The 16,999-nt window shown below is 39.1% G+C and overlaps 2 protein-coding genes across 5 annotated transcripts; one reads left to right on the plus strand and one right to left on the minus strand.

Moving 5' to 3' along the window:
* Positions 1-219: 219 nt before the first annotated feature.
* LOC127636823 (serine/arginine repetitive matrix protein 1-like) lies at positions 220-10,782 on the plus strand. Of its 4 annotated transcripts, none has more exons than XM_052117588.1 (10): positions 220-1,141; positions 1,561-1,622; positions 2,136-2,801; positions 3,176-3,814; positions 5,921-6,051; positions 6,183-6,276; positions 6,354-6,402; positions 8,068-8,139; positions 8,500-8,652; positions 10,267-10,782. In XM_052117588.1, exons 1-9 carry the CDS (start codon positions 1,109-1,111, stop codon positions 8,641-8,643), a joined length of 1,890 nt encoding a protein of 629 aa, XP_051973548.1. In that variant the 5' UTR covers positions 220-1,108; the 3' UTR covers positions 8,644-8,652; positions 10,267-10,782. The 4 variants fall into 4 exon arrangements, with proteins under 4 accessions (XP_051973548.1, XP_051973557.1, XP_051973567.1 ...); XM_052117597.1 differs by having other exon boundaries at positions 220-582; XM_052117607.1 differs by having other exon boundaries at positions 220-582; positions 1,565-1,622.
* A 125-nt stretch (positions 10,783-10,907) lies between these two features.
* Positions 10,908-16,955, minus strand: LOC127636845 (28S ribosomal protein S31, mitochondrial-like). Its single transcript, XM_052117619.1, has 7 exons — positions 16,764-16,955; positions 15,859-16,269; positions 13,825-13,977; positions 12,411-12,557; positions 12,238-12,311; positions 11,979-12,116; positions 10,908-11,901 (listed from the first exon to the last, which is right to left on the minus strand). Exons 1-7 carry the CDS (start codon positions 16,880-16,882, stop codon positions 11,675-11,677), a joined length of 1,269 nt encoding a protein of 422 aa, XP_051973579.1. The 5' UTR covers positions 16,883-16,955; the 3' UTR covers positions 10,908-11,674.
* Positions 16,956-16,999: the final 44 nt, after the last annotated feature.

A 16,999-nucleotide genomic window follows, 5' to 3' on the forward strand; every position in this document is an offset into this window, starting at 1 on the left:
TTAGCATTGTTACTAGTGGAAATTTAATTTCTGATGTCAAAAACTGCCATTGTTACTAGTAGATATCGAATTCCTGATATCAATAATTATCATTTTAACTAGTGAAAATTGAATTGTTGATATCAAGAATTCATATCCTGGAAATGAATAAAAGTTAAAACGGCTTGCCATACAGCGACTGATCTTTCGGGTCTGATATGGTCGGGGGAGGGGTGGAGTTGAGGACTTTCGAGTTTCGGATCCAAGCTATCAGCAGATGGCGGTAACGCACTATTTAAATGCAATTCGCCAATAAAACAGAAGAAGAAGACGCCGATAACGTGGTCGAGTTGAAGTGCTTGCACACTTGACGTCACGGCTGCTGTGAATGTGATTTCACAGAGGGCGACTCTGTATTTTCGACGAAGCGACTTCAATACGACGACGGAAGCACGGAGTTTCTGCTAGTTAAAAGTTACATTCTGTTATTTTTCGGTCAGATGCGGGACGACGCCCACCCGAAGCCGTTTGTTAGCTTTCAGAGCTAAGCCTTCGCCGATTAACTAGACTTGGTTTGCTGTTTTACTTGCCTTAAAACACTGGGTATGTCAAAACAACTCAGTTTTTCTGTATTAAACGATTAGATGATACTGTTACATGCCATTTAATTAAACTGAAATAGAACCAGTGTCGTTTTGTCGTAGGTTGGCATTATCAGAAAAACGAAAGACGCTGTTTGGCCTACGTTTGAAATGATTTGCTCTTCAATTTAACCTTGATAGTTGATTTAAGATGTGTTTTTTTTTGTGTTATTTATGAAAGGTGTAATAAGTAATTTTGTTTTGTTATCCTTCTGAATGTGAATCCCGTGCCCTTGTTTGTCCTGGGACACGCCATCACGATAGGCCAGGAATGCGGCGAGTCCATTTTACTCTTTAGTTTGAATTCGCCTAATATTTTATTTGTCCTCACTTAATTGACAGGATAGTCTTTTATTTATTATTTTTTTTTATTTTCCCGTCGATGTGCTTCATTTAACCATTTACATTTACGGCTGCATTTTGTGGCGTTAATTTATTTGACTTGTCGTGGATGTAATTCGTTCGGTCTTTGGCTACGGCCCTGCAACATGACCGACAGAACAAGCACTCAAGGCACACTGGTATTCAAAAACATTCAGTGCTTTTTATTTTTTGAAAAAGTAGTTTTAAGTGTATGTGTCAGGAAATTTAAATCGACAACAATAGCAAACAAACGATTTTTATGTGGACGTTTGTTTTTGTTGTGCATATGTTACTGGTTTAGGTGTGTTGTCTGCAACCTTTAATATTTAATTTACAATGATTGAACGGCATATTTCAAACATGATGATTTTAAGTGCTCATCCTTTTCACATCTGGAGGCCCTTGGAAATTATTATTATTATTTTTTTTATAATAAGGTTGGAACCTTTAGGCATTGCACTGCCACCGAGTGTTAGATTTACATTTTAGTTTATTGAACCTTTAGTTACAAAGCTGAAAAGGCAACTATATGTTTTTTAATTTGCAGTGTTTATTTGTAATTTCTTTCCCACGGAAGACAGGTGGGAGAAAGCTCAAAATGGTGAGACCAAATTCAGGATCTCCTCATTCCAAACACAGGTAAAATATTGCTGTACCTGTTAGCTATGTTTTTGTGATGTTTATTGTTCGTATAATGCATTATAATTGGGCTGAAAAAAATGGAATTGCAATTTATTTTGAAAAATATTGTGATTTTCAATTTGAACTCCTATGGTTATTATCTTCAAAACAAATTGGCAACAATTTTTTACTTTTGGCCAAAATGTTGTCATTGGCAAGCTTTCTCTACTGCCAATAGAAATATTGTTCAAGAAAGGGTGTTCACGCTTGAGCCCTCTTAAAAAGGACTAGACGAAATAAATAAAAAAAATACAGGGAAACATAGAGAGGGAAAAAGGTTTGCATCATCTGTACACCGTATTTAATTGAGTCACAGCCTTTGTGGTTTGATAATTGCACTATATTAAATTGCCATTTCGATTTTGTTTTGATTAATCGTTCATCCCTATATTAGAAAGTATCTACATTATGTACACCATAATCAATGTGATGTTGTGGTGACTTAGTTTTTCTCACTTGTTTCTCATACAGATCTTTCTCAGACAGCTACAGCAGCATGAATCATGAAGGGCGATTTGGCCCCCCTTCAAGAAGCCAGAGAGGTTTTAGAGGACCTCATGGAAAAGCCCCACCAAGTTGGAGAGACAACAGTGGTGGACCCCAGCCATACCCCAAGAGGCCCCCACTCATGGGTGAACGTAGAGAGCGCCAACATGGACAATGGATGCCACAGAGCCAGGATAATTTCCGTTCGTATCAAGGCTCGCAGGATTCACAGCGGGGCCGCAGGAGGCCTTCTCCACCCCGTTCAAGCCGCCCTCACCCAGTCCAGCACAGGCAGTCCCCACGTGGTCCAATACATGGACAACCTAGCCACAGAGCACCATTCTTTCATGGAAATCACAGTAGCCATGCATCTCCATCACGACATTTTCGTGGACCTCCATCAGAAAGGAGGGTTCCATCTCCCCACGGTTCCTTTAGGGGTCCCCAGCGACATCCAAGCCCTTCTCAGGAGCATGGTAGAAGCTGGTGCCCTGCACCTCGGGAAAGGCCCTTTGGGCGACCAGCACTTGGGAGGCAGCACTGGAATGGCCCTGGAGGTTACCCTCACCCCCCCAGTGGGGAGTCTAGGTTCACTGGCCCGCCCCAGAGAAAACCCAGAGAGTTTCAAGGACGGAGTTCATATCCAGAGAGGTACAAGAAAGAAGTTGTGCAGGCTGGGTAAAGTTACACAGAATTGAGGCTTATAACGAAATATACAGTTAAGTGTTAGATTGCAAAATCCAGTACACTACAGTGTGATGAGAGTAAGTCCCAGCTACCTTCAGCTTTCTGTGTAAAGTACCACAGGATCTAATGATAAAGCCTATAAAGTGAAAGTGTCTGAAGAAAATGTAAAACCATTTGAGCCCCTTTCCCCTAAAGTTATTCTGGCACAGAAGTGATGTGGCATTCAACAGCCTGGGGCTGGATCTAAATTAATAGAAGTTAAGAGCATCCTCTCAGCTCAACCAGCAGAAACTGGCATTATAACCCACATGTTTGTATTGTTTGTAATGGATATGTAGGTGGTCTGCAGAGAGAGATCCACGCACACAGCATGGAGAAGTTAGAAGGGAGTTTCGACGCCCCAGCCTGGATTGGGCACATGGAGGAATGAGCAGTCCACATTCTCGACCCCCTTACAGATCACCTGCACGGAAACCAGGCCTGCCCTCATCAGTCAGAGGGTATCCACCTCTGCGACCCCAGGAAAGGCTCACTGGACCCCCAATGAAGAGGAAACGTCAAGAGTTCAGACGGCCTCTGTTATCTGGTGGTTTTGAGCATGGACCACCAAAGAGCTTCCGCAGGGAGTTGTCAGTGAGACCTATGCCTCTAAGGGGCTTCAGAGGTCGTGGTTTGTCCCTCGGTGATAAGAGTCGACTGCTAAAGGCACGGAAGTTCAGGGCAGAGTCAGTGGCCAGGTTCAAACTGCCCCCACCAAGGCCAAGAATCTCAGACAGAGTTCAGAAGCCTAATCCTCTGATGGCACCAAAGAATAGCAAAGATTCTACAGGAGTTCAGCCACGCAAGGTACCCCTAAAAAAAGGTGCGACGATGCCATCACCCAGAAAGTCGTCCCCCAACATGACCTCCAAGACCGCTGAACCTGAGAGGGACAACCAAACAAAGGTGGAATCTCGACGCTCTGTGAGCGCACACAGGTATGGTATCCCCCCTCACACTGTGGCAATGGCAACGTGATGTTTAGAAGGTCAAGCTTCCTGTTTTTCAATGGCACAACTTTCAACAAATGGGTTTCACCTTGTCAGATGAGATGGATGAGGAGAGAAAAAGAAAACGTGCCCGTTTTCCTCATTGTCACCAATAAGATGTTAAACCATCTCTTATTGTCCAGAATATCTCTGTCCTTGTCAAGAGAATGTGATAAGAGAAATGTCTTGAGCAAGTGTTTTATTTCCAAAAGTTTCAGAATCACAGTTCTGCCTCTGTATCAAACAATCTGCAAAAGTGAAAGGACATTTGTCTTGCAATGATGTGCCCAGATCAGATCTGCTTTGATCCAGGAGAGGTCAAATATCTTTATTTATTTTTATTTTTTATTTTTTTTAATACCATCAATGGCTGTACTTTGAGGTTCATGTAAGAAATGCCATGCCTCAATGTGGAACTTAAAGCAAGCATAATTATATTATGGACACATCTCTCCGACTATGTACAGGATGTCTTTGAGAAAGGAAACTTGAAGGATATAAGAAAATGTTGCTAAGGTCATTAAAGAGATTTGAGAAGAACCAAGTATTTTGGATTATCATTCATGGCCAAGACACTGTCTACATCTTCTAAAGATCATTTCAATGATTGGCTGGATGAAGAAACGTGTGGCTATGGGGCTGTATTATGGCACACTTTATCAGTTTTGAAAAACAAATAAACACAGATTGTTTATCATTGATCCAATTCTAAGGACCTTCTATGAATCTTGCAAGAAGGAAAGGAACTCTGTGAAATGAGCCCCCCACATACCATATCTAATATTTGCCACAGGTTTTTACTGGAAACCAGATCTATCGTTGGGGACCTTGTATGTTGGGAAAAGAGAAGGAACACCCTGAAATGAGCCACCACACACCATACCTAATAATTTAATGTTTGATTCAAAGTCAATATTAGTTGGCCATGATCAAGAAACTAAACTCTTATCCTCAGGAATTAAGAAAATGGATGCCTTTAATCTACAATCAACAAGAGGTCGTATGATGTGAAAACTACAATGATTAATGAAGACTCCAATGGAAACAAAATGGACCTCTCCTCAACAGACCTGTGGAATCTCAGTGGTGTACTTTAATAAAGCTTTATGCTCAAGCTGGGAATGTTTTACGCTACAACTAACACATTGACTGAAAGGGCAATATATTGAAGTTCTGCTAAAGCTAAGGCCTGCTCCCATTCTGCAGAATGCGACATGCATGGCAAAATGTCAACTGTTCATTTGTAGTCATCAATAGAAGTTCTACAACTGAAGGACTGTCCAAGCAATTTTAGTTGCAAATATCTTCTGCTGGTTCAAGATGGACTAATTAACATCAATTTGTGTATCCACAAATAATTTCATCTGAAGTTCAGTGATGGAGGATTTTTCGACAAAGCTGCAGATTTTATCCAGTATCCAACTCCTTTACCTCTGCCATTGCAGAAAGCACAGCTGCAAACCAGTTTTTATTCTACAAGATGAATGTCCTGCAGGAAAATGTCTGCACTGTGAACTCCCCAAAGTACACCAATATTAACACGTCACAAGGAATGTGTCTGTCTCGGCAAGTCTAAATGGAGGTGCTGATCTGTTAACCTTTTGGAGCATGCAATGGTTCCTACATGGCATTCGTCAGCTCACTCATTCAGTCTGCCAATATCGGTTATTCACATTAGCGAAAAAGGCCAAGGTGAATCAGTGAAAATTAATCTACCAATTCAAACTGAAGCATGGAGATGATGGGCTTACTTTGCTGTAAGTACCCATGTAGTAGTCCATCATTGGTCCTTTCCTGCATTTCCAACAATACTGTAGGGTTCTTTTGAATGTTGTTTGAATGGACTGTGGATATTTTGAGTAATGTTTTCTCTCCTCAATTCACAAGCCACAAGTATAATCCACTTTGAAAACAAAATTGCATGCATGCCTTTTTTTTTTTTTTTCTCTGTATTTTGAAATACTGTTATTTATACTGTTAAATAAGATTTGTATCCATGCTTTTTTAAGTGTCCATACACAACTTGTTCATATTCTTCATTGGCTTTCTTTCCAGCTCTTCAGCAATAGATAGGCGACTTTCACGTGATCTTGTTGTGGTTTCCCGTTGGGAGTCAGGTCACAAACTCAGTACTATCCCCAAGAAAAGCACAACCTGGAGGAACAGGGCACCCAAGAACAAGACTGGTAAAAGTCTGGCACTTGTGTCAAAGTATTGAGTTATTAGCTGTAGCTAGAATCCCTTATGAGCATTTAAGGTTGTCACTTTTTTTTTTGTTTTTTTTTTTGTTCTTGTGTAAATATCCTCCCTCTCACAGAAAGCTCTGAATCTCATGGAAATTTAACACTAAATGAGCGCTTCACCAAGCTACAAAGTCCTACTTGCTCTACACCGGAGCAGAAAGAAAGACGGTAAATGAGGCACCTTATTCTTGTTCCATTGGTGTTTTTATTTTATCAAATTCTGAGTTCTTGCACTTTTTTTGTAGGCCTTCTGGAAGTCCAGAAAAAAACTTGAACAAACCTGGACCATTTCAGGTAATTGAATTACTGAAATATATCTTGTCTAGTTTATATACTCGTCAAAGGGTTTTTTAAAAGGCAAACTATGTTTAATTTTTACTCCTATTTACAGTGCATCCGGAAAATATTCACAGCATTTCACTTTTTCCACATTTTGTTGTTACAGCCTCATTCCAAAATTGATTAAATTCATTATTTTCCTCAATTCTACAAACAATACCCCATAATGACAAAGTGAAAGACCTTTGTTTGAAATCTTTGAACATTTATAAAAAAAAGTTTTCACAGCCTTTGCTCAAACTGTTGTTGAAGCACCTTTGGCACCAATTACAGCCTCAAGTCTGTGTGTATGATGTTACAAGCTTGGCACACCTATTTTTGGGCAGTTTCTCCAATTCTTCTTTACAGGACCTCTCAAGCTCCATTAGGTTGGATGGGGAGCATTGAAAATTGCTGTGCACCAGATCTCTTGAGATCTTCAAGTCTGAGCTCTGGCTGGAGTTGTCCTGTAACCACTCCTTTTGTTATCTTGTCTGTGTGCTTGGGGTCGTTGTCCTGTCTGAGGTCCAGAGCACTCTGGAGCAGGTTTTTGACAGATGTCTCTGTACATTGCTGCATTTATCTTTCCCTTGATCCTGACTAGTCTCCCAGTTCCTGCTGCTGAAAAACATCCCCACAGCATGATGCTTCCACCACCATGCTTCGCCGTAGGAATGTAGTGGCCAGGTGATGAGCGGTGCCTGGTTTGCTGCAGACAATATGCTTGCCATTCAGGCCAAAGAGTTCAATCTTTGTTTCATCAGACCAGGGGATTTCGTTTCTCATGGTCCGAGTCATTTAGGTGCCTTTTTGGCAAACTCCAGGCGGGCTGTCATGTGCCTTTTTACTGAGTGGCTTCTGTCTGGCCACTCTACCATACAGGCCTGATTGGTGGAGTGCTGCAGAGATGGTTGTTCTTCTAGAAGGTTCTCCTCTCTCCACAGAGAAAGCTGGAGCTCTGTCAGTGACCACCGGGATCTTGGTCACCTCCTCGACTAAGGCCCTTCTCCCCCGATTGCTCAGTTTGTCCGGGCGGCCAGCTCTAGGAAGAGTCCTGGTGGTTCCAAACTTTCCATTTACGGATGATGGAGGCCACTGTGCTCATTGGGACCTTCAATGCTGCAGAAGTTTTTCTGTACCCTTCCCCAGATCTGTACATCGATACAATCTTGTCTCGGAGGTCTATAGACAATTCCTTGGACTTCATGGCTTGGTTTGTGCTCTGACATGCACCGTTAACTGTGTGTGTGTGTGTGTGTGTGTGTGTGTGTGTGTGTCTTTTTCCAAATCATGTCCAATCAACTGAATTTACCACAGGTGGTCTCCAATCAAGGATCAGCGGAAACCGGATGCACCTAAGCTCAATTTTGAGTGTCATGGCAAAGGCTGTGAATACTTATGTAAATGTTTTTTTTTTTATATATAAATTTGCAACGATTTCATACATATTCTTCAATGTTGTCATTATAGGGTATTGTTTGTAGAATTGAGAGAAATGAATTTAATCCATTTTGGAATAAGGCTGTAAATGTGGAAAAAGTGCAGCACTGTGAATACTTTCCGGATGCACTGTATATCAAACATTTCCATGTGTTAGCATTGAGCGATTTATTGTGAAAATTCCTATTTTTCTGTACATAGATGCCTAATTTCTGCCCTACTGTTGGATTGAAGAGATCTGCCCCCGATGGAATTTCGAGGAAACCCTTGATGGTAAGTGATACTTGTGGAATTATTGCCAATAATTGGGATGTGATAAATTGCAAATGATGTTGGCTTAAATGGAACATTGAGAGTGATAAATTGGTGTGTTATTTGCACATTAAGTACTTCTGACAAAGACTGGCCTACAATTGGTGTGTGTTGGAAAAAAAAAAATCATTCTAAAAGGTTGTCAATGAAATTTCTAAGGATTAGGATTGAAATGAGATATATTGTTAATGTAGTTATTCTCAAGTCCAGTATTTGAAACAAATGTTATGTAGGCTTTATTGTAGGTGTGACATGGTTGATTTAGGTGTTGTTTTCTTGCACTGTTCAAATAAATCTAAATATGTCTAATTAAATCTTAAGGCCTCTATAATGCCAAGACCACCATTCAATCAGAAGCCTGTCTTCAAAAAGAGTCAAAGTATCATGTCCAAGTACAAGAACTTGCAGACGCTGCGGCATAAAGCACCCCATCAACGCCAAGCAACTAGCTATCGCCGATGGTGAACCAAAATAGTAAGTACCAAATATCACACATTTAAAGGTATAGTTCACCCAAAAATTTAAATTCAGTAATTGTTTACTCCTGTGTTATAACCCCATATGACTTTCTTCCTCTTTACACAAAGATAGAAAAGATTTTGTGCTCTGAGATCATACAATAGCAGTTTATGGTGACCACTGCTTCAAAAGGACACAAGTATAATTCAGAAGTCATTAGACTCATGATTGTTATTAAAGCATACAGTAAGGTTTGATGAGAAACAAACCGAAATCCTATGTATTTAGTGAAACTGTTGACCGACCTTTGATCTCCTGTGTGAGTTCATGAATCCGTTCACACAGCCTCCTTGTGACATGGGGCATTCAAGCGAAATTTTGTATTTTTTTTTTTTATTATCTAAAAACCAGTCTGACACAACATAGCTGCACACAAAAAAGGGAACACAAGAGTTGGTTGTTGAAGAATGTTTTAAACGTGTACTCTGAAATCAAACCGAGATTACTGCAAGGCTGCAGTTCTATGATTAAGAAGTTAATATCAGTTTATGATGGCTAAGAGATCTGTTTAGTTCAGAACTAAATTCTGTAAAATGTTGTACACTTATTTTATTTTTTTTAAACTGAGAATGAAACGCACACAGAGGCTTCAGGTAGCCAGTCACACCATGTCCTAACCTGATGGCAAACAACGTGTGTGTGGGGGAGGTATCTTTTCTGTGTTAATCAAAGTTTTTGTTTTATGTAGCCATGACAAGCGATAGGACATGCTGTCGATCACTTGTTTTCTATTTTCTGCATCATGCTGGGAAACACTCTGCTGTGAACTGGCACCGGTCCAAATACATTCTCGTAACAGTATTTTAAAGTCAGCAATGCATTAGCCGGTTAAAAACTTCTTGGAATTTGTCTGAGCTTAGCTGAGGTCTGAATGCTTAGCTGAGGTCTTCCTACTTCAGGTGAATTTTTGTCATGCACAGTTTCAGAATGGAGAAGAGGTGAGAGACATTCCTACCTCTATCACTGAGTATTCCAGTCAAACAAATAAAGCTGGGCATAGAAATACATGTATTCTTCAACAAATCTTCAGACATTTTTTTTCTGGTTTGTGTGCAGCTGTGTTGGACCTGTTTTAAATGAACAAAAATAATTTTTGATTGAACGGCCCATGTTGCAAGGGGGCTGCATTAACGGTTGATCTTGTGCGGTCTCATGAACGCACACAGGAGATCCACGGTTGGTAAACAGTTTCACTAAATAATATATTCGATTTAATCTTGTTTCTCACCAAACCTCCATCGTATGCTTTCATAATCACAAGTCTCATGGAATAATTTGTAAGCCTTTTTTTGTCATTTTGTTTTAAACTTGAGGTAGTCCCCATAAACTGCCATTGTATGACATCACTGAGCACAATGTTTTCACAATTTCTCCCTTTGTGTTAAAAGTCGTATGGGGTGAGTAAATGGTTTTTTTGGGGTGAACCAACTCTTTAATAATAATTCATATTTATCTCTCTAGAATGAATCGGAATGTTTGTATTCTGTTATGATCTTGCTCTCATTCACCTTCTGTTATCGGTTCTAAAGAGAATTCCATAAGCTAACAAATTTTAAATTTTTTTGGTAGGTCACCTGTGCTGTGGCAAGTTGTCCAATGTATGGCTCTGTAAGGAGCTTCACACCCCATTCCATTCTGCTGTAAGATGGTTGTGAACTAATCTCTGTAAAAACTGCAAAGACCCAAGTCTTTTTTTTTTTTTTTTTTTTTTTGTGAGCCCTAGAGAGAAATTCTTTGGAGTAAAATAAAAAGGGTTAGGATTACTTTTTTTTTTTTTTTTTAAATACCATGTATTAAGCTCTTGCATTGTTATGATATTTAGCTCTGGTTAAACTTCCACATCTCTTTGTTATACATTTAGTGTCTGTTTTCTAAGAGTGACTTAAAAAAAAAAAAAAAAATCATGTTAAATGATGCCATTATAATGCTTTGTATGATTAGTTAATTTGAATAGTGTTGATTAGCTCAGTTTCATGTGTTTAAATATTGAAAGGTTACCTGAAATATTTGTTTGTTGCGCTCCTAAAACAATGTACATTCTTTAAAGTTAGACACCTTGAATAAAACGAAGTATCAGATGTGAAATCATAGTATTTCTTAAATTAAGAATTTCTTTTACGGTTCACTAAATTAATATTCTAATAATATTCAATGAGAACTCCCAAGATCTTTTTATAATGAGGTGTTGCCAATTGCTGTGTGCTTTCACATGTGACTGCAAATCTGTATACCATTGCTTTGAAAGTTAATGATTAGATGAGCAAAAGATTCTTGACTTTCAAATCTTAAAAGCTGTGTATTTTCCTGGTAAGTGCTTGTTGAATATACTCCTCCCAACTGTTCATTTTGAAAAAGCACTTTTGCAACAAATATACATTTTAGAATTGAGATATCACTTGAGTAAGAGTTGTGCCAAATATCGACAAACTGGCTGTACACACAAGGCTGCAGTTCTATGATTAAGTTTATCAATTTACTTACATGTATAAGAGGGATCAGAACTAAATGCTGTACACTTATGCTTCACTCGCCAGTGATGCTGTGGTAAACATTTTTCTATTTAATTTTACAGTAGAATCACATTCTCACAACTCTTCTAGAAGTATCCATTTCTCTAACTTGACTAACCACCTTGGCTGAATCAAGGTGGGTTTGTAAGTTACTATTCTTTCTAAAGCTGCCTTGGAACAAAGTGGTATACAAATATATTACAACACTGTGCATACACCATAACCAAGCAAGTTGTTGGAAAACGGGTTTAATATATATTTTTAAATGACAATAATTAGACAATTTGCAATTGGTTGTAAACTACAACACAAACCCATTAAGAAGCAATCACAATCCAATCTTATAAACTGGATGTATTATTACTGCCAGTTATTTATTTTTCTTGACACTGTTTCATGATCCCAATTATGGTTTTTAACTAGACAATTCAATAAAGCATCACTTTCATGCATTTTACAATCCAAAGTTATGCCTCTGCCTCTTTGAGAACATTGTCTTTCTGCTGGAAGTAGTCTCTGAACCAGGCAATGTGTTCCCGTTTCTGTTGAACTGTGAGTTGATGATTCTTTGCAAGGCCAGTAATTACAAGCTCCATAAAGTGTCTGACTGGGCCGTGCCTGGAGAATGACTCATCAAGGTACTTCTCCAGAAAGACATGTTCATGGAAGGGCACACTTGCCTCTTCCTCCAGGCCTAAAAATAGAATGAAACGTGTATTGATGCAGGTAAAGATTAACAAAAAAGTTTTGTGACTCAAAAGTGGAACTCACCAGCCTCGTTGTTGATTGGATATTGCCAAAGCTTGCCCTCTTTGGTCCACTGGATCATCTCCTCAAAGCCATTCCGAGGCATTTGATTTGTCGACTGAACAATCTGACTGGTTAGATCAATGTCCCAAAGTGTAGGGCCTGATGTTCAAAGCAAAAGCAGCACAGTAACATGTAGGTAAATTATGACGTCATTTCAACTGGTGACACTTCTCAAATATTATTCAGGTGTGTCACCACCATAAAACATACACCTCCATACCTAGATCGGATACTGCATCTTGCTCAGCACCTGCAGTGAAGATGTTCAGCCTCTTACCAGTGAAAGGACTCTTCCTTTTAGACAAGATAGGGCGCTCGATTAGATGGAAAAGATCACATGTATTTAAGAAAATCAGGGAGTACTTTTTTTTTTTTTTTTTTTTTATTCTTTACCTTCTGCGGACTGCATCAAGTTCACTGGTAATTCCTCTGTCTTGAGTATATCCCCTACCATCATCGTCAAATCGAATTTGACTGTTAGGCCTGGCAACAGTTCTGTCATTCTGCCTTTTTCCAACTTTCATATCAGCAATTATGTTTCTGAAACAGAAAACAATCTTGCCTCAAAATGTATGTTTTATTAGTACTAAAACAGTTATATAATCAAAAATAGGGATGCACCAATGTATCGGCAGCCTATATTTATTGACCAATTATTGGCTAAATTAAAACCATCAGCATATCGTTTATAAGTGTAATGGGAGTCAGCTGGTTCAAGAGGCCCAACAATGACTGACATTAGAGGCTGTAGCCTTTAGCCTCCTTGTTAGTGCGGCCGCCTCCCATGCTGGCTCACACCGGTTCGAATCCCACTTTGAGCTGGTCGACCATGCCCAAATGGGCATGAGGCTTAGGGGGGTGAGTGTAACATGTGCCAGCTGGTATCTGATGGCTGTGCTGTATGAGTAAACCTCACTACCCTGGCCACAAGAGGTAGACTTTGACTTCTGAGACATCAGTATATGCATTATTACTGCATGATTGATTTAATTAAGATTCAAATTTCAATATGGCCTTGCATGATTACTGAATCTTAAAAGGGTGTGTTTTAAAAGATAGTCTGCATTCAGCTATTCAGTCAGCGCTGTGTGAGCAAGCAGCACCATCTAGTGCCCTCTAAAAGGAGTTTGGAATTGCCAAACATATGCATGGTGTGAATTTTTATTGTTCTAACTTAAACAGCACATAGATCCAAAATGTGAATTGTTGTGTTGAATTTACTTTTATGCATTTGGCAGACACTTTTATCCAAAGCGACTTACAGTGCATTATTACAGGGACAATCCCCCCGGAACAACCTGGAGTTAAGTGCCTTGCTCAAGGGCACAATGATGGTGGCCGTGGGGTTCGAATCAGTGACTTTCTAAACAACAGCTCTGTGCTTTAGCCTCTACGCCACCACCACTCCATGCCATGAATTGCAAAAACAGAAGAGCAAAACTGTTTTAGAACAACAAAATAACCTTTTTTCATATCAATCCTCATGTAATATTTATTTTTCAATTTTTTTAAATGTTTATCTCCTACTTAATTTTCATTGTTAGCTCTCTTTAAAATGTTTTCATGTGTTTAACAGATCTAACCCATAAATAATTTGTTATCTGAGACTGCACATATTTAAAGCAAAATTCCTAAATAAAACATTGATCTGAAATATCGGTATAGGCCTATAGTTTTTCTGTTAAAATCAGTATCAATTAATTTTTCTTTTCAGTGCATCCCTAATCACAAATCATTGCTTTCACAAGATCGTGTTTGTCTTACTGAATTTTTCCCCACAATTTTAAAACATGCAAATGAGTCCTACCCTATGTTCTGTCCCTCTGTTCTCCTCTGGGTGTCAGGTATGGCTTCGTGTTTTCTCAACTGCTGAAGGAGCTCTGACTCAGCCTGATGACTGTTGGGCAATGTGGATGCAGCTGCAGAAGCTGCAGCAACCAGTGCCGGACTCAACGACTCTCTAAAACTCATGCAAAGAGATAAATGTTCAAAAGTTATTTCTTCAGTCATGCACTAATCATAACATATAAATCGTAACCACATGATTTGGTGCTTAGAACTGCAGTGTTGATCCTTAAATACAGTTGAAGCCTGAAGTTTACATATACCTTAGCCAAATACATTTAAACTCAGTTTTTCACAATTCCTGACATTTAATTGTAGAAAACACTGTCACAGGTCAGTTTGGATCACTATTTTAAGAATGTGAAATGTCATAATAGTAGAGAGAATTATTTATTTCAGCTTTTAATTCTTTCATCACATTCCCAGTGGGTCAGAAGTTTACATATACTTTGTTAGTATTTGGTAGCATTGACTTTAAACTGTTTAACTTGGGTCAAATGTTTTGGGTAGCCTTACACAAGCTTCTCATGGGTAGCCTTACACAAGCTTCTCACAATAAGTTGCTGGAATTTTGGCTCATTCCTCCAGACAGATCAGGTGTAACTGAGTCAGGTTTGTGGGACTCCTTGCTCGCACACGCTTTTTCAGTTCTGCCCACAGATCAGATTGAGGTCAGGGCTTTGTGATGGCCATTCCAATACCTTGACTTTGTTGTCCTTAAACCATTTTTCCACAAATTTGGAGATATACTTGAGGTCATTGTCCATTTGGAAGACCCATTTGTGACTGAGCTTTAACTTCATGGCTGAGGTCTTGCTTCAAATTACACATAATTTTCCTTCCTTATGATGCCATCTATTTTGTGAAGTGCACCAGTCCATCCTGCAGCAAAGCAACCCACAACATGATGCTGCCACTCCCATGCTTCACGATTGGGATGGTGTTCTTCAGCTTGCAAGCCTCACCCTTTCTCCAAACATAATGATGGTCATTATGGCCAAAAAGTTACATTTTTGTTTAATCAGACCAGAGTTAATTTCTCCAGAAAGTAAGGTCTTTGTTCCCATGTTCACATGCAAACTGTAGTCTTGCTTTTTTATGGCGGTTTTGGAGTATTGGCACCTTCCTTGTTGAGCAGATTTTCAGGTAATGTCGATATAGGACTAATTTTACTGTGGAAATAGATACTTGTCTACCCGTTTCCCCCAGCATCTTCACAAGATCCTTTGCTGTTGTTCTAGGAATGATTTGCACTTTTCGCACCAAACTACGCTCATCTTTATGAGACAGAATGCGTCTCCTTCCTGAGCAGTATGACGGCTGCATGGTCCCATGGTGTTTATACTTGCGAACTATTGTTTGTACAGATGAATGTGGTACGTTCAGCCATTTGGAAATTGTCCTAACAATGAACCAGACTTGTGGAGGTCCACAATTTTATTTCTGAGGTCTTGGCTGATTTCTTTTGATTTTCCCATGATGTCAAGCACAGAGGCACAGAGTTTGAAGGTAGGCCTTAAAATACATGAACAGGTACACCAATTCTGTACACCTCCTATCAGAAGATAAATGTCTATATGTATAAAGGCTTGACATCATTTTCTGGAATTTTCCAAGCTGCTTAAAGGCACAGTTAACTTAATGTATGTAAAAATGTGACCCACTGGAATCGTGATGTAGTCAATTAAATGTTAAACAATCTGTCAGTAAACAATTGTTGTAAAAATTACTTGTTGTGTCATGCACAAAGTTGATGTCCTAAATGACTTGCCAAAACTATTGTTTGCAAATATTAAATCTGTGTAGTGGTTAAAAAATTTGTTTGAATTACTTTAACCTGAGTGTATGTAAACATCAAACTTCAACTGTACGTACATGGGACATGTTGATTGTTCATTGGGGACATATGTATTGTGCCACAATTCCCCACCTAATTGTGGGTAATATGCTAAAGTAAACAATAACCAGAGATGGCAGTTATGTATTTATAACTCACCGCTGGTGTGAACCCTCATTTGTGGCATGCTGAAACATGCGGTGCACACTTTCCATGGACCTCGGCTCTGGCCTCTCTGTATTTCTGGGAATCTTTGGGGAACTTAATTTACGTTTGGTTGTGACCTCCACCTTCATGGCGCCTAGCAGGTCCAGAAGACTCTCCTTTCCTGTTTTTGTCTTCTCAGACACTTTACTGTCCTCGGGTTTAGCCACTGATTCAGTCTCTGACTGAGATGTCAATGCCACTTTTGAAATGTCTGTGTCCCCGTCATTGTTAACCTCTGCTTTAGCCTCATTCTCCTCTAGTCTCTTACCTTTCTCTTCAGACAGAGACGTGAAACCCTCTTTATTTTCATTAAAAGAGATGCTACTGGTAGATAATGGCCTCTGGCTTGCTTTACCTGTGACCCTAAAATTAAGGATTCAGGTCAAATGGGTGTTCATACCAAAGCCAACTAATTTCAACATCTAAATATAGATAAATGTCATATTTAAACCAATCAAATGTGATGTCATCATTAATATTTGAGCATAGTCATATAATATAGGCTACGCTACAAGCATATAATACAACATACATGTCAAGTAAATTTTATTTGTATAGCGCCTTTCACAACGCACATCGTTTCAAAGCAGCTTTACAGAATATCAGCATTAACAGACGATAAAACTGTAATGTCTATAAAGTCGATTAATCATCATTGTGTAATTTAGATAAAATACGATTTTTAATAGTTAAATGATAATTGTATTAATAAACCCAGTGAGCAAGCTGTAGTCGCCTACAGCTTGCTCACATTTGTTTAATTAATGTTAATCAAGTATTATATTGTTTTGGTATACGAGACATTTAAACTACTATTAACTAACATACATTAGAGTTAATCTCATCTGAATACTCACCAGAAAAAAGGAGCAAAAATCTCTCTCACTATATATTTCGTGGAAGGTAACCGTGGATACGTTGTATGAATTAATCCATTTCGGACTTGATGAATATTTAATAATAATCGTCTATACATAATTACTCCTCTCAGAAGACCTCAATGTCGTCCGTGCAAGCTTCCTCGTGCAGCGCAATAAACAGTCCGTCGCCGTCAGACGACTGAGATGTATAATAAACGTTCCGGCCCCCTTTA

The sequence above is a fragment of the Xyrauchen texanus genome, chromosome 4, assembly GCF_025860055.1.
Source record: "Xyrauchen texanus isolate HMW12.3.18 chromosome 4, RBS_HiC_50CHRs, whole genome shotgun sequence".
Lineage (NCBI taxonomy): Eukaryota > Metazoa > Chordata > Actinopteri > Cypriniformes > Catostomidae > Xyrauchen > Xyrauchen texanus.

Bases quoted from the DNA above. Each gene is read 5' to 3' on its own strand.
- LOC127636845 (XM_052117619.1), bottom strand. From the start codon at position 16,882: ATGTATAGACGATTATTATTAAATATTCATCAAGTCCGAAATGGATTA. The intron at 12,558-13,824 runs GTAGGACTCATT...TTTCTGTTTCAG, and splicing joins ACAGAGGGACAGAACATAGG to AAACATAATTGCTGATATGA. The intron at 12,117-12,237 runs GTATGGAGGTGT...TTTGAACATCAG, and splicing joins AGATGCAGTATCCGATCTAG to GCCCTACACTTTGGGACATT.
- LOC127636823 (XM_052117580.1), top strand. From the start codon at position 1,513: ATGTTTTTTAATTTGCAGTGTTTATTTGTAATTTCTTTCCCACGGAAG. The intron at 6,403-8,067 runs GTAATTGAATTA...TTCTGTACATAG, and splicing joins ACAAACCTGGACCATTTCAG to ATGCCTAATTTCTGCCCTAC. The intron at 8,140-8,499 runs GTAAGTGATACT...TTAAATCTTAAG, and splicing joins TTTCGAGGAAACCCTTGATG to GCCTCTATAATGCCAAGACC.